The sequence below is a fragment of the Hesperophylax consimilis genome, chromosome 19, assembly GCF_061612785.1.
Source record: "Hesperophylax consimilis isolate HC1 chromosome 19, BYU_Hcon_1.0, whole genome shotgun sequence".
Lineage (NCBI taxonomy): Eukaryota > Metazoa > Arthropoda > Insecta > Trichoptera > Limnephilidae > Hesperophylax > Hesperophylax consimilis.
Window position 1 is genome coordinate 20094186 of NC_142854.1, and position 13181 is coordinate 20107366.

The following is a 13181-nucleotide window of genomic DNA, read 5'->3' on the forward strand; positions in this document are numbered from 1 at the left end:
AGAATAATTGTCGGAATGTATATAGAAAATATTTATTCCTATACCTAACATTTTAAGCCTACATGAACGTTCCTTTTCATGTAACATATCTTCCACCACCTTCACCTCTACAGCAATAGTTATAATTATATAAATAAATATGACAAAAAACAACACATTTTTGTTGTAATACAACATCGCTTGTCGCTAATAGCTGTTGCGATGATTAAGGTAACTTTTAAAAAATTGCTCAATATATAATTTAAACGGTAAGTGTAATAATATATATAGATAAATCCTTTGTGATGTATATTTTTTCAGTGAAAATAAAAATGTAATTAACATAGTAAGCACAAAATAAATTACTCAACGACGCGATTTTTTCATATAATTTAATACGCAAATAATTGTGGACTAAATACAACCCTGAATAAAAAAATAACCCATAATTCTAAGTTTTTTGAAATATTTGGAACTGGGTTATTTTTGTGATTGAAAAAATGAACTTGCCCAGCCATAGCTGGGAAGCAAAATAAGTAAACTCTAGACCAACAAAAGGCAAAACTCAATGTACAGTGCCCATTTCGCATTGCGACACAATGCGTGGGCCTTTTCATAAATGTGCACGTGAACCAAACCAAAATTGTGTTGGGGTCATTTTTCAATGGATATGCCGTGTCTAGTCTTATTTAGTCTATGATCAGCACCCTTTTTACACTTTTATGTAAGAATAGTTAGTAAAATTATTTTATAAACTTCCGATTTTATGTCCGGGTTAAATCTTTCCCATAGAAAAAACTAAACCCTTCCACACACTTTTCCACAAATGATCATCTAGTCAATCAACATTATGCAAGTGCATTATATAAGCAAAATAAATACAAAACAATACAAGAACAACACGTCAACTCACCAGAGATCAAATGGGAAAATAATTCACCGACTCCAGATATTTTCATATCAGAGGGTTCGGCTCGGTAGAACTTCTAACAGAGCCTATAAATTCTACTGATCCCTCAACATAAATATTTTAAAAATCTTTCGTTATCCTATAAGTATTCAAAATGACCGACTTTTGCATCTTTATATATAAATTTTTTGATAGATCTAATATGCCTAAATTTTGAATGAGAGAGCTAGGTATAATGCCAGTAGCCGAAATAACGAATGGTAATATTTTTATAGTTTGAGAATGCCAAATTCTTTTTATTTCATTTCCTAAATCTGTGTATTTTCTTATTTTTTCATTAACAGATTTTTGAATATTACAGGAATTTGGAATAGCGACATCAATGATATTTTATATTATTACCATTGTACAGCTTTTTTTAAATACATAACTGAATGGCCCCAGCAACAATCTCTTGTATTTATTAAGTGATAAATTGTAGATGTCCATTGGCTCGGCATAATTATTACCCTTAGTATTCTGAGCAATGAGGAGTACCTACATGTGGTAGTCAGTGGCGGCTAGCTCTAAGGAGCGTTGGAGCACCGCACTCCTAAAATTTCGGTGAATCTAAAAATAATTATTATCAAGCAATAATAATGTCACCAAACATCAAAGTGAATAACAGTAATACTATATTACGTTGAAACGTCACCTGGGAACATCAATTATATATACGCGCAGAGCGTTGATCCTGAACATAGTATTAAAATTTCTCCGAAATGTGAATGGTGCTCGCCAATGCCTCTTAAACTCTTCGGTGAGATGGCACCACTTTAGTTTCCAGCTCGCATACCGATCACTCCAGCAGGTCAGTATAAGCTTCAAAATTGCTATTTGCTAGTGTCCTTCATTGATGAAGATTTACCACCCATTTTTGTTGAGTACAAGCCGCCACTGATGGTGGTTAGTAGAGGTGGGTCCTGTGAGTACTTTTCGTTACTGGGTACGGTGAGTACCGGTTACAATATACTGAAAGTATTTTATATCAACCTGAGGATTGATTAATAATAAGTAATTTGTAAACTGTGCTCAGATAATTTCTGCCCAAAATACCTACTAAACATACCTATTAAAAATATCTATCAAACTTACTTACTTAGTCCCAATATAAAATACTTGTATTTTGGAGATTTGTCACAAGTACAAAGTATCGCATGAAAATACCCGGTACTTTTACTGGGTACGATAAATACAACTCACCTCTAGCGAGTGCCTACTGTAAATAATTATTTCATTCACTAGCTACTTTATTCTCTCAATGCTGGCAACACTCATGACTAGCTTCACGACGACGTGCAAACAGTAGCATTTCTCTGTCGACTGGGCTCTGATTACACGGCACTCTTAAAATCTTACATTTCTGTAGTTATATAGAACGTAAATGGTCTAGTGACTCTAAGATCCTTCGAAGTTTGTATTTGATGTACTCACTTTCTGATTTCTGCTGCTTTCAGCTTCTTCCTTCCAGCTTCTTACTTTCCACTTTGTCTTGTACATTTAATTATAATATAAATGATAAAACTAATAAATATATACAGAGTGTACCATCACATACCTGAAAGACTTTAACAAGCGATTCCTGAACATATTTGGAGTATAAAATGTAGATGTAATTTTACAGTCCGATGACCTGTTTTTTCCAATAAAAAAAAAAGCATTTTTCCATCACACATAACCATTGGGAACAACCTAGAGCAACACATGATATGTACAAGGTTCTTTCCAACAGCACCGAAAACACGAGACAGAGCATGTATCATATGATGCGAACAAATATTGTTGTTTTAACTAAAAATCATTGTATAGCAAAATTACTATCTATATATACATGGTGTCCGGAAACTCGTAGTACAAGCGGGAAACTGGTGAATCTACATCACATTTGGAGTCGATTTTGTAGTATTTTTTTTTTTGATTTGTGCTTTCGTTTTCGAGTAAATCGAGTCAGAAGTTGATTTTTTTTTGATCAAATTCTTATAAATTATTACTGAAAATCAAAGTACCCAACTAATTAAAACTATTTAAAAATTTAAAAGTAAAACAAATAATGAAGAAAAAATTTGAACCCTGAAATAGCCGAAAAATATATTTTTTTGGTTTTTTTTTTTTTTTTATAAAAATTCTCAAATCAAAAAACTTTATGTTTATTTGGGTTCCCCGTGTGGTATACATTCTCCAGTTTCCGGCTTGTACTACGAGTTTCCGGACACCATGTATATATACACTGTTTACTCCAAATATGTTCAGAAATCGATGGTTAGTCTTTCAGGTATATACATATACACATGTAATTTGTATGTTGTAAGAAATGGAGAAATAAATATTATTGTATTTCTTCTAACATAGTTGTTTATGTATTGTACAAACCTTACAGCCATGCAGAGTTAAAACGTGTATTTTAGTAAAACTTCAAGGATGATATTAAGCGACGTCCGCAGACAGGTATAGCGGCCAATAGTAAGTAGCCTAGAAGCATAATGCAACAATACACGGTGTCCGAAAACTCGTAGTACAAGCGGGAAACTGGTGATCCTACATCACATTTTGCGATATAACTTTTTTCATTTGAGCTTTCGAGTTCGAAGTTGGGATTGTATTACGGTGAGACGGGTGAGATATAATTGATTGTCCCTGTGTTAGAAAGAAGCAACACCACGCTTTGTATTTGCATAACAAAATAAAACAAACAACATAAAAGTTTACCATACACTTCCAAATAATTGTAATATATTCCAAAATGTCATGGGGGGTAAAATTTTGCTTTTTGGCGAAAGATTAATCAGTACATATTTGTGTAATTAAATGTTTTTTTTGTTTGGTGTAAGGCGGTATTTCTACAGTTTACAAAAAGAAACAATAAGTAAGCGATAGAACAATCGTAAAAATAACCTCATTTTTCATTTTGATTTATGTACTTGTATATTCAAAAACAGGGAAACTATTTGAAAATTAATGTCATATGGGAATATTTCCAAATACATCTAAAATCTCAAAATACCTGAGGGGTTAATGTAATGGTTTTGAATGCAACCGTTGCTTATAGTACGAGTTTCTGGACACTGTGTATAACCGTAGAAATTTTATCTGATCTGTTTCATATTTCAGAAAGCCGTCAAAGAATTTGGCATAAAAGAATCCCTAAAGAAAATTAGTAATGAAAATCAATAAATTATTATTAAGGCGATGCCATATGTAGTAATGAAAAATCATGTGTTTTTGGTTTGAAAATTTGGTCACCTAGAAATGTTTCAGATGCTTTTTAAATACTGCGAGTAGAATACATCTTGGCCTTTGAAATAATCCAGTATTTTTTAGATAAGTCTTTTTATAAGCCCAGAAAAAAATAATGTATAAGGCTTATGAAAACTGCTTTAAAGTTCAAAATCTCCTACTTACAAACCCATTTTCGGTTATGATTTTATTGTATAATGTGGAAAATTAAGTTATTTATAAATTGATCGAAAAAAAATGAAATATTTATGCCTGAACATCCACAAAATAAAATAAAAGGCACTTTTTGGCCATGTTTTTTTCTTGCATAAATCAAAACAGGCGGATGGTGTTAAGCCGGAATTTAAACCTTATCGCCATCTACGTAAGGGTTATTATTGATAGCGGCTCAATTTAAAATATTACACGACGTAGTGCATCGCCTTAAATCTATTCTTTGATATTAATAAAAACTGTTGTTTTATTAATACATATCAAGGTTTTTTTTTAATACAAAAAATATTTGTTGTATTAAAAAAAAAAAGGATTTTTCTATTTATTTCTGCAGATGCAGTTGGCAATTATCATTGTCCTTCTTTGACTTCGCCTTTGCTCAAACATCAAATTGGGTTATTAATTTTTTTATTTTTTTTATTTAGTACAGAAAACATATTATGCATACATTATAATATTGACAATTTTTTAAAGCCAAATTAACATGTTCAGAAAATGATAATAGTGGTCAATTCCAGTATTAGTTTCATTGATGCAATGAAACCGTAACATATTAAAATTACAGTAGAAAATAAAAAATTTAAAAAATAGCATGGTAATATGTACAAAGCATAAATCAGTCAATATAATAAGGAAAAAAATAGAAACATAGGGAGATAAATATGGCATGAAAGCATGCTGACCGTCACCAAGTTACAATCGATCTGTACCGGCAACGCAAGTTGAAAGTTATCCCTTTTGGTCCAGCGCCCGTGTTCCTATTATCTATGATAGTAATAGTGAATTTATGTAGCGCAGTTTTGTGATAATTCACCTCTAGTGAACTTACAAGTAAAACTAACAAAAAGAGTCAAAATTTACATAGAAACAAAAGTGAAGTATAAAAAATATATAAAATAGTACGTTTATACATGTACAATAATATATCTGAGTGTTTTCCAACTGATGTTTGAGTTGTATGAATAAGTTTGTGGTTTCACATCTTCCACAAGGATACGCAAGTATCCGATACTCACATCGCAAACAACTTGTCGCATAAGGTCCATACATTTATCGTTCATTAACCCATCAAGGGGGTGGGATAGACCTGTCCCTGCACTAACCCATGTGATGAAACCCCTGAGATAGCTGTCCCGCGACCCGTTTTAGCTTCCCCCGCTGCCATGAGTAGGCCTGAGGTATCATTGATACCAATTCTCAAAATGTCAAAACTGGAATGCTTTCATAACCTCACTCATAATCCAACAGTTGTAGTAACTGTCAATCTTCTTTGACTTTTTTTTTTCACACAAGTGATGCATTATTTAAAATCTCGACGACGTGTGTGGGAACAATCTCACCCGGCTGGTCGCAAGAGACTGGCGTCGCCGACGAGTTCACAAAATGTCACCAAGATACTTGAATTGTCGAGTATCGGATACTTGCGTATCCCTGGTGAAGAAGGCCTTACTAGAAACTTATCAATATGTTTGGATATTTAAGTTCTTCGTAAGTGGAATTATAATTTCAGCGGAACGGGCGTACAGAAAGTTGTTATTGTACCGCAATAAAAATGAATAAAAAACTCCTTGAGAAATGTTCTGAATGGGAAGTACACCCAAAACAGTTTTTTTATTGCCTTCTGATAAAACGGAAGAAATCTCCGTTGCGATAGATTCTAGTATACCTAAAACTTCAACTTTATTGTGAAAGCCTTTTAAAACAATCCTGCTGTCATTACTAAATCCTAATTCTCGAAAAGAAGTTTGCGCTACAAGGTAAAGGACTCCTGCGCTAAATTGTGATAAGACTCTGAAATTTCTTAGCATCAAAGATTCTTCATCTTTCAAACTTATCAAATTATCCTTCAGTATCGAGAGATTTTTCTTTTCCCAATCGTCGTACCTTTCGTTTACTTCTTGATTTGCAAGAATAAGTGATTTTCCATCCGCAATTGAATTGGTAATGTTAAAATTAACCACATTGAAACAATCAGTGAGTTTAATATACAATTTTAAAATCCACGATAATACAAACTTTGAGCTGCGTATCCGTTCAACGGGTTTTCCATGCGTATAAGAGACGGGACTACAACATAACTTTGTACAGTCTAACAAAGATATTTCTTCATTAGTTACAAGCTTATATGTTTCTACAAGCGATGTTAATTCCGTGTGCAATTTGACAATCTTTTCTTGGTACGAAACGGGTTTTAAATGCAGTCGCTCTGTAAACGTTCCTTGGTGGTTTCTCGGATTGAGATGAACGTGTTGATCTTCTTGAAAAACATTGCATAAGATCTCGTCGCTTTTAGCAATCGGCGCCAATTCGTATCGTTCCAAAAACATAGAAGCGAAAACAGAACGCTGGCTTTTATGTATGGCATCTCTACGTTGGTTCGGATTCTCGTACGCCATGATATTATCGTTGATAACTTTGCATTGGAGATTATAAAAATAATACGCGCAAGATTGTATTTGTTCTAAAAACGTATCAGGTAGGGATTCCAAAGGGAATAAGGCTTTCGAAGAGAAGTCCCGGTGTCCGTAGAATTGTGTCATGTTGTGGATGTGATCCTCTATGTAGTGGCTGCCCCGGTAGCCAGTGCAAACGGCGTACACCTCGGAGTTACCTTCTTTGGACGTGGATGGCTTGTAGATGTTGACATACTCGAAGCTGCATACAAGAATGTACATCAGATTGATGGTGGAATGCTCAAACATGGTGAAGAGTTTGAACAGAAACGATCCTCCTGGAACGAGACATGTATACAAATTATTAATTTACCGCTAGAGCAATTTTGGGAGATATTTCTTCCAGATATCAACCCGTGGAGTGTTTAGAAGATATTTCTTCCACCGTAATAGAAAGTCATGCTGTCTCATTTGGTATTATGGTGAGATATATGATTTAAACAGTGTTAAAAAGACAGAACACCACGGTTTCATTGAGTTAACCATAACAACATTTAGGACAGGTTGTTATACAGAATTTGCACAATTCATCAAATCTAAAATTCAAGTTCTGTGAAAGTTCTATCCAAGTTCTGTTATTATCACAACATGGACCGGTTGTTTCGCAGTACTTGGATAGTAACAGAACTTGAATATGAACTTTCACAGAACTTTGAAATGTGATGAATTGTTGAAATTTAGAAAAAGAACAACTCACATGGTCTCACAGAAATCATTGTCTCCTTTACTGTCATGGTGAAATATATGATCTAAACAGTGTTAGAAAGAGAAAACGCCACGCTTTGTATTCAAATCCATAAGTTAACCACAGAAGAATTAAAATCTATGAAACCAAGGGTTCCGACAGCAATTTGCGAAAAACTAAAGAAACTTTGTGAATGGAAATGATGGAAAAGAGTGAGGTAACAATTAACGTTGATAATACATCTTTCGAATAAAATCAGTAATTTTAGTTCGAAAAAATGTAGGGTAAAACATTCTGACAGAATATCCCAGGGTTAAGAGAAATACATTGCAATATTTAGAGGCTCTAGAGGTTAAAAACATGTAGTTACATATTGTTGTGTCTGTTATTTATTTTTTGGTTTATGTACATCCTGGATAATGAAGTAAATAACTCGAGAAGAAGATATAAACATACCTTGGGACAAAGCGAGTAGGGCGGTGATGACTTCGCAGAAGTGCAGAGGGGCCACAAGGTCTTCCTGCTCATCTGGTTTCAGCATGCAGTCTATGGAGCCGTCTGCTGTGATCAGGTGAATCTGCAAAGTACAATAAACTTATACCAGTCAATTACAATGAAAAGTTTTAACACAACATCGAAAAAATATTGCAGAAAACAATCTTACATCTATAATATTAAAATATATTTATTTAATTTAATTATACACTTACAGAATTACGTATACACCGTAAACGTGAACCCACAAAAATGTATCTTTCTAATATTCTCTTATTTAACAAATCAAAACCAAAATTTCTTCTAAAATCATAAGATTTGTAAGTACGTAATTAAATACACACCTATTTAATTATAAACCATAAATTAATTTTTATGTGTTTAATTTATAGAACTCTATTTAATATTTATAAAAATTAAATGTAAATCAAATTTAACAATGTTATGTGTTATATTTAAATTCTTTTGTGTTAAATTAAAAAAAAAAAAACAAATATTTTATTTAACAGTTTTTTTATTTATTTTAAATAAGGAATTATACAATTTTTCCAAGAAACGTCACTATATCGGTGAAAATTCTATTTTCAAAGTTTCTCCGAGCAGAAAGATATCGTAAAATTGAAAAAATGCAAATAAGAAAGTCCAAATAAATACGAAAATTTCACATTTAAAAAATATAAATCTTTACTTAACCATTAAAACGATCTGGAATCGGAAACGGAATGCACAAAACAAATTTACAGATAATATACAAAACGGTTGAGTTAAAACAGGACTTTGCACACTCAGTCAATTAGCATTTTGAATTGGACAATATTCACGTGGAAAATGTGGACATCAGGCGAAAGTTAATTTTCATTTTTCAGAGGGGCATTTCTGAAGGAAAATAATTAGTTCTGCATCTTGGAACATGGAAAGTTCCAAGAAAGTTCTTTGCACCTGTCATGGACATAAAGGGCAATTATTTGTAAAATTTCTGGATTGCTGATGTGACCGTTAAAGAGGTTATAGGGCATTATCAGCACGGTGACAAATATAGCACTGAGTGACCATTTGACTCCATTTGATATCATTGAAGACATTGAACCAACCTCGCCGAGTTCCTTGGCCTTGAGAACGAGCCGCCGCGAGTTTCCGACGTCCATGAGGTTACCGGAGTAGTCTGCGCCAAAGTCCCAGTGGCGGAGCGTGTGCAGGATGAAGCGGTCATCGCAGATCATGTCCGAGAAGCCGTTGTCCTCGTGGTAAGGATTGAGGGTGGTAGCCAACCATTTCCACTGGAATACAAACAAAATGAATATTCACAAACTTGACAAATCATTTATATTATATAAATACATATAATATACATGATTTGTCTAGCTGAAGTGTAATCTTAGGAGATAGACATATACCAATCAGGACTTTTCCGTAGGCCTTTTAAAGATATACAATTTCGTAGTACATTATTTTGATGTATCTCATAAGGTTAAGCCAGCGTTGGCAATGTAAATGCCAGAAAATATATTTTTTATTTGACTTGATCACAAAACATCAACTTTTCACTACTTTCCATAAATGTAATATGTTTGTATTATATATATAAACCTTCCGGAAGAAATTATCTAAATGATAGTGAAAACCTAATCAATATCCATTGCGTAGTTTAGAAGAACTAAGCGCACAAACAGACAGACGCAATTTACTTTTCATAGCATCGAATAAGAAGTTTTCGGTCTGAGACAAACTAAATATGGAACCACTTCTTATTACTCAAAATAGGTTCGTAGGTTGGGTTTTAAAAAAAAAGATTTACTGAATTATAAACTAACTAACCATCACGTCGTTTCGCGCAGGGGCAGGCAGAGAGGACGCACCACCAAATAACTCGGTCTTGGCACACACTCCTTGCCTCATTCACATTCATACATTGTCTCTTATATAAAAACTTGAATATTCTTTAAAAAACAACACTTGATTTTAACTTAAATATCTAATGGAGACAACTATGTATGTAAAAAAAATAATACTACCCAATAAAGAAAAAGTTAATAGATCAACGCTGAAACAATAACAATGAAATCTTTTAAATATATATATATAAAATTTTCATCGGTTCAAATGTGGAAATTTTAGACCATAGATATATTTCTCACGTAGACTGGTTGTGATGTCAGAATCAGCAGATTCAGTGGTACCAAGCAAACGGTGTTTTAATGTGATGGTGTTTTATTTGTTTTTAAATTACAATCAATAATTTCTAAGCGTAATAATGTTTATTAAATTTTATGTATATTATTCAGAATCGGCGTTTGTTAACCTATACGAACATGTTTTTAAATATATGCACCAAATAGGTTTTTAAGGTTTAGTTTGGGTTATTTTAATAATTCTGTGTATTTTCTAACCTTCAAACACAACATTAATGGAACTTTAATGCATCTTTTACCATCTCCCACCACATAAATAGTTATATCTTGTAGTAATTAAGTTGAAATCAAGTGCTATTTATATATTTTTTGCGTATGAAGCGTGAAGGGAAATTCGACAAGATTATCAAAACCTCAATAGTATGCTGACCATTTAAATTTAAATGATAACCTATTATGAATAATAGGTACCTGAAGATCTTGATGATGCTGTTTCAAGAAGTGATTAAAAGCCGCAATGAACGCCCCCGGCGCTTCGCAGAGGTGTAGAGAATTGATTTGTTTCGATGTTATTGCTTTCTCGGGAACCATGTTATAATTCGAAACGCATTCGTAAAATTTTGTCCAGGCTTGGGTCAGAAACTCCGGGTTGATTGCATGCCGTAACTTCCACCTAACGTCTCCAGCGGGATTGCGTTTGGCCGTGTGGGCGCTCCAATCTTCGATAGGATAGTCGTTCAAGCGACTCTTTTGAAAATTCAAACCGTTCTTTAAAGTCTGCAAATGTCTGACCTTCCAAGGTTCAGACACGAAGATTTGCGCCGCTTCTGGAAGTTTCCAATCTTCCCCTATCATAAACTCGAATTTCTTTTCAAACAACTTTTCAGAGCCACTCTTGAAGGTAGAATCATTTTTTGAGTCGCCTCTCTTGGGAGTTTTATAATTATTACAAGATGACGATCCAAATGCTTTTGGCAATTCGTTTCCACTGAACGCCCCCGACATAATAAATGCGCAATGTTCTGCTATTTAAAACATGAAAAAATATATGTTTTTCTCAGTATTCAGCAAAAAAAGTTGGGGAAAAATGCCTTATTTTCTTTATATTTACGTTGATTTACGTCAAACGTCAAATGCATAGATATATTCCCCAAATCTGTCAAATTACTACAGATAGAGATGATCGATATTACTGTCACGGTAACTTTTTTTTGAGGAACCGAATATTTTTGGAACCGGTTTCTTTTGGAATATTTTCAATAAAAATTTTAAGAATATTAATATTTTGTAAAAGTGGCATTGAAATTTTTAACTAACCGGATCCCTTTTATCAGAATATAGCCACTATTTATTTTCTCAAATTGTGTAGCATTAAAAAATCGTTAGTGTAATTACCATATAAATAAATCATATGTAAAATTATTCACAGTTGTTCGACGCTACTTGTGTTACAGTATATTTAAATCTTCAGGTGGAAAAATAATCTTTAAGCTTTGTTATTCATACATTTTCTGCGAACCTTGCTCACCCACCATGTTTTTTTTGAGAAACCGGTTTAAAAAGGGAAATAATTGTACCAAGTCGGTGGACATCTTTAATTTATGACTTAAAAAATACAAAAGATTGTTGAAGCGAAGCAGGTGAGTTATATATAATAACTATGTACTGTATAAATATATATTTTTTACCATGTAAAAGCCCCAGAAAATGGGTTTAATACATAATAAAAAGCAACTGGATAAAGAATCACCAGTCTCCGGTAACGGAACTGCAACGACAATCCATTTCAGGTATCAAGCATCTCTAATACCCCGTTCACACAGAGCGATTTTAGTTGATCAAGTCTGTGTTGAATGACACTTGAAAGCTAATCGATATGTGTGAACAGCCTTTCAACAGAGTTGATCAAGTTTTTAGTTGATCGACGAAAGTTGAAAGCCTGTCAACTTTTGTTTTTCATGTATGAGTCATCGTTCGATTTTCCTGTCGAATCGAAAGGTGTGAACATATGTTTCAAGTCACTTCACACTTGCGATTTTTAGTTCCCGGCGGTCGAATGTAGACGTAAGACGTCCCTAGTGAGTGGTTTATTTATACGTACCTAGTACCTACCATCATGGCATCTACTTCAATGAAAGAATATATTAAGGACGGGTTGTTTCGGAGAATTTGAATAATTCATCAAATTTCAGCGTTCATTTTCAAGTTCTGTTAGAGATTTTTTCAAGTTCTGGTTTTATTTCAGTTTTTTCAAGCAAGTAGCCCATAATGATATAATAACAGAACTTGAATTGGACTTTCACAGAACCCAAAAATGAACGTTGAAATTTGATGAATTGTTCAAATTCTCCGAAACAACCCGTCCTAAGTGGTCGGATGATATGAAGATTTATGGATCTTTACAAAAGCTATCCTGTCTGTGGGATCAAAAGCAAGAAGTTCACAAAAATAAGAATGTCCGTAACACTGCATTCAGTAACTTTGTAGTTGTTACTATTAAATAACACGTATTTGAATGTTTTAAAAAAAATGGTTCGGATGGTTTATTTACCCTTTCAGATTTTAACAATATATATTATAGAATCAATGTCAGAACTTCGTAACGTTATCGGCGACCTATTAATACTATTAATGTGAGACTAATAAGTAATAATAATGAGAAATATTGTTGAAGTGCTTTTTATGATTATAAAAAAATATTATTTCGGAAGAAAATGACACATAATAAATAATATCACTTTTACGTTAAAACAAAAATAAGTTTATATTTGCCTCAGCATTACGTACCTATATACAATAAATTAATAACGAGGAACGTCGAAATAAATTTTATAAAAATGCGTAAATTATTAAATAAACTACCATCTTGACTGCCCCTCTTCATGTTAGCAACCGGTGTGGCAGCCAAACTCAGCGAGAAGGAAAAAATGCATATTTATAATAATTATTGTTATTCACACGTTTACAATAATTGAGGGTTTAAAATATTAAGTTTTATATCATGAAAAAAAATCAACATGGCAAAAATAGCTCAATGGATAAAC

The 13181-nt window shown here is 33.1% G+C and overlaps 1 protein-coding gene across 2 annotated transcripts; it reads right to left on the reverse strand.

Moving 5' to 3' along the window:
* Positions 1–4879: 4879 nt before the first annotated feature.
* Positions 4880–11253, reverse strand: LOC149414960 (cap-specific mRNA (nucleoside-2'-O-)-methyltransferase 2-like). Of its 2 annotated transcripts, none has more exons than XM_089642942.1 (4): positions 10609–11253; positions 9100–9285; positions 7970–8090; positions 4880–7106 (listed from the first exon to the last, which is right to left on the reverse strand). In XM_089642942.1, exons 1-4 carry the CDS (start codon positions 11140–11142, stop codon positions 5836–5838), a joined length of 2112 nt encoding a protein of 703 aa, XP_089499068.1. In that variant the 5' UTR covers positions 11143–11253; the 3' UTR covers positions 4880–5835. The 2 variants fall into 2 exon arrangements, with proteins under 2 accessions (XP_089499068.1, XP_089499069.1); XM_089642943.1 differs by having other exon boundaries at positions 6804–7030.
* Positions 11254–13181: the final 1928 nt, after the last annotated feature.

Excerpts from the sequence above, each read along its gene's own strand:
- LOC149414960 (XM_089642942.1), bottom strand. The coding sequence starts at position 11,142 with ATGTCGGGGGCGTTCAGTGGAAACGAATTGCCAAAAGCATTTGGATCG. Across the intron at positions 9,286-10,608 it reads AGCATCATCAAGATCTTCAG|TGGAAATGGTTGGCTACCAC; the intron begins GTACCTATTATT and ends TTTGTATTCCAG. Across the intron at positions 7,107-7,969 it reads CCTACTCGCTTTGTCCCAAG|GAGGATCGTTTCTGTTCAAA; the intron begins GTATGTTTATAT and ends GTCTCGTTCCAG.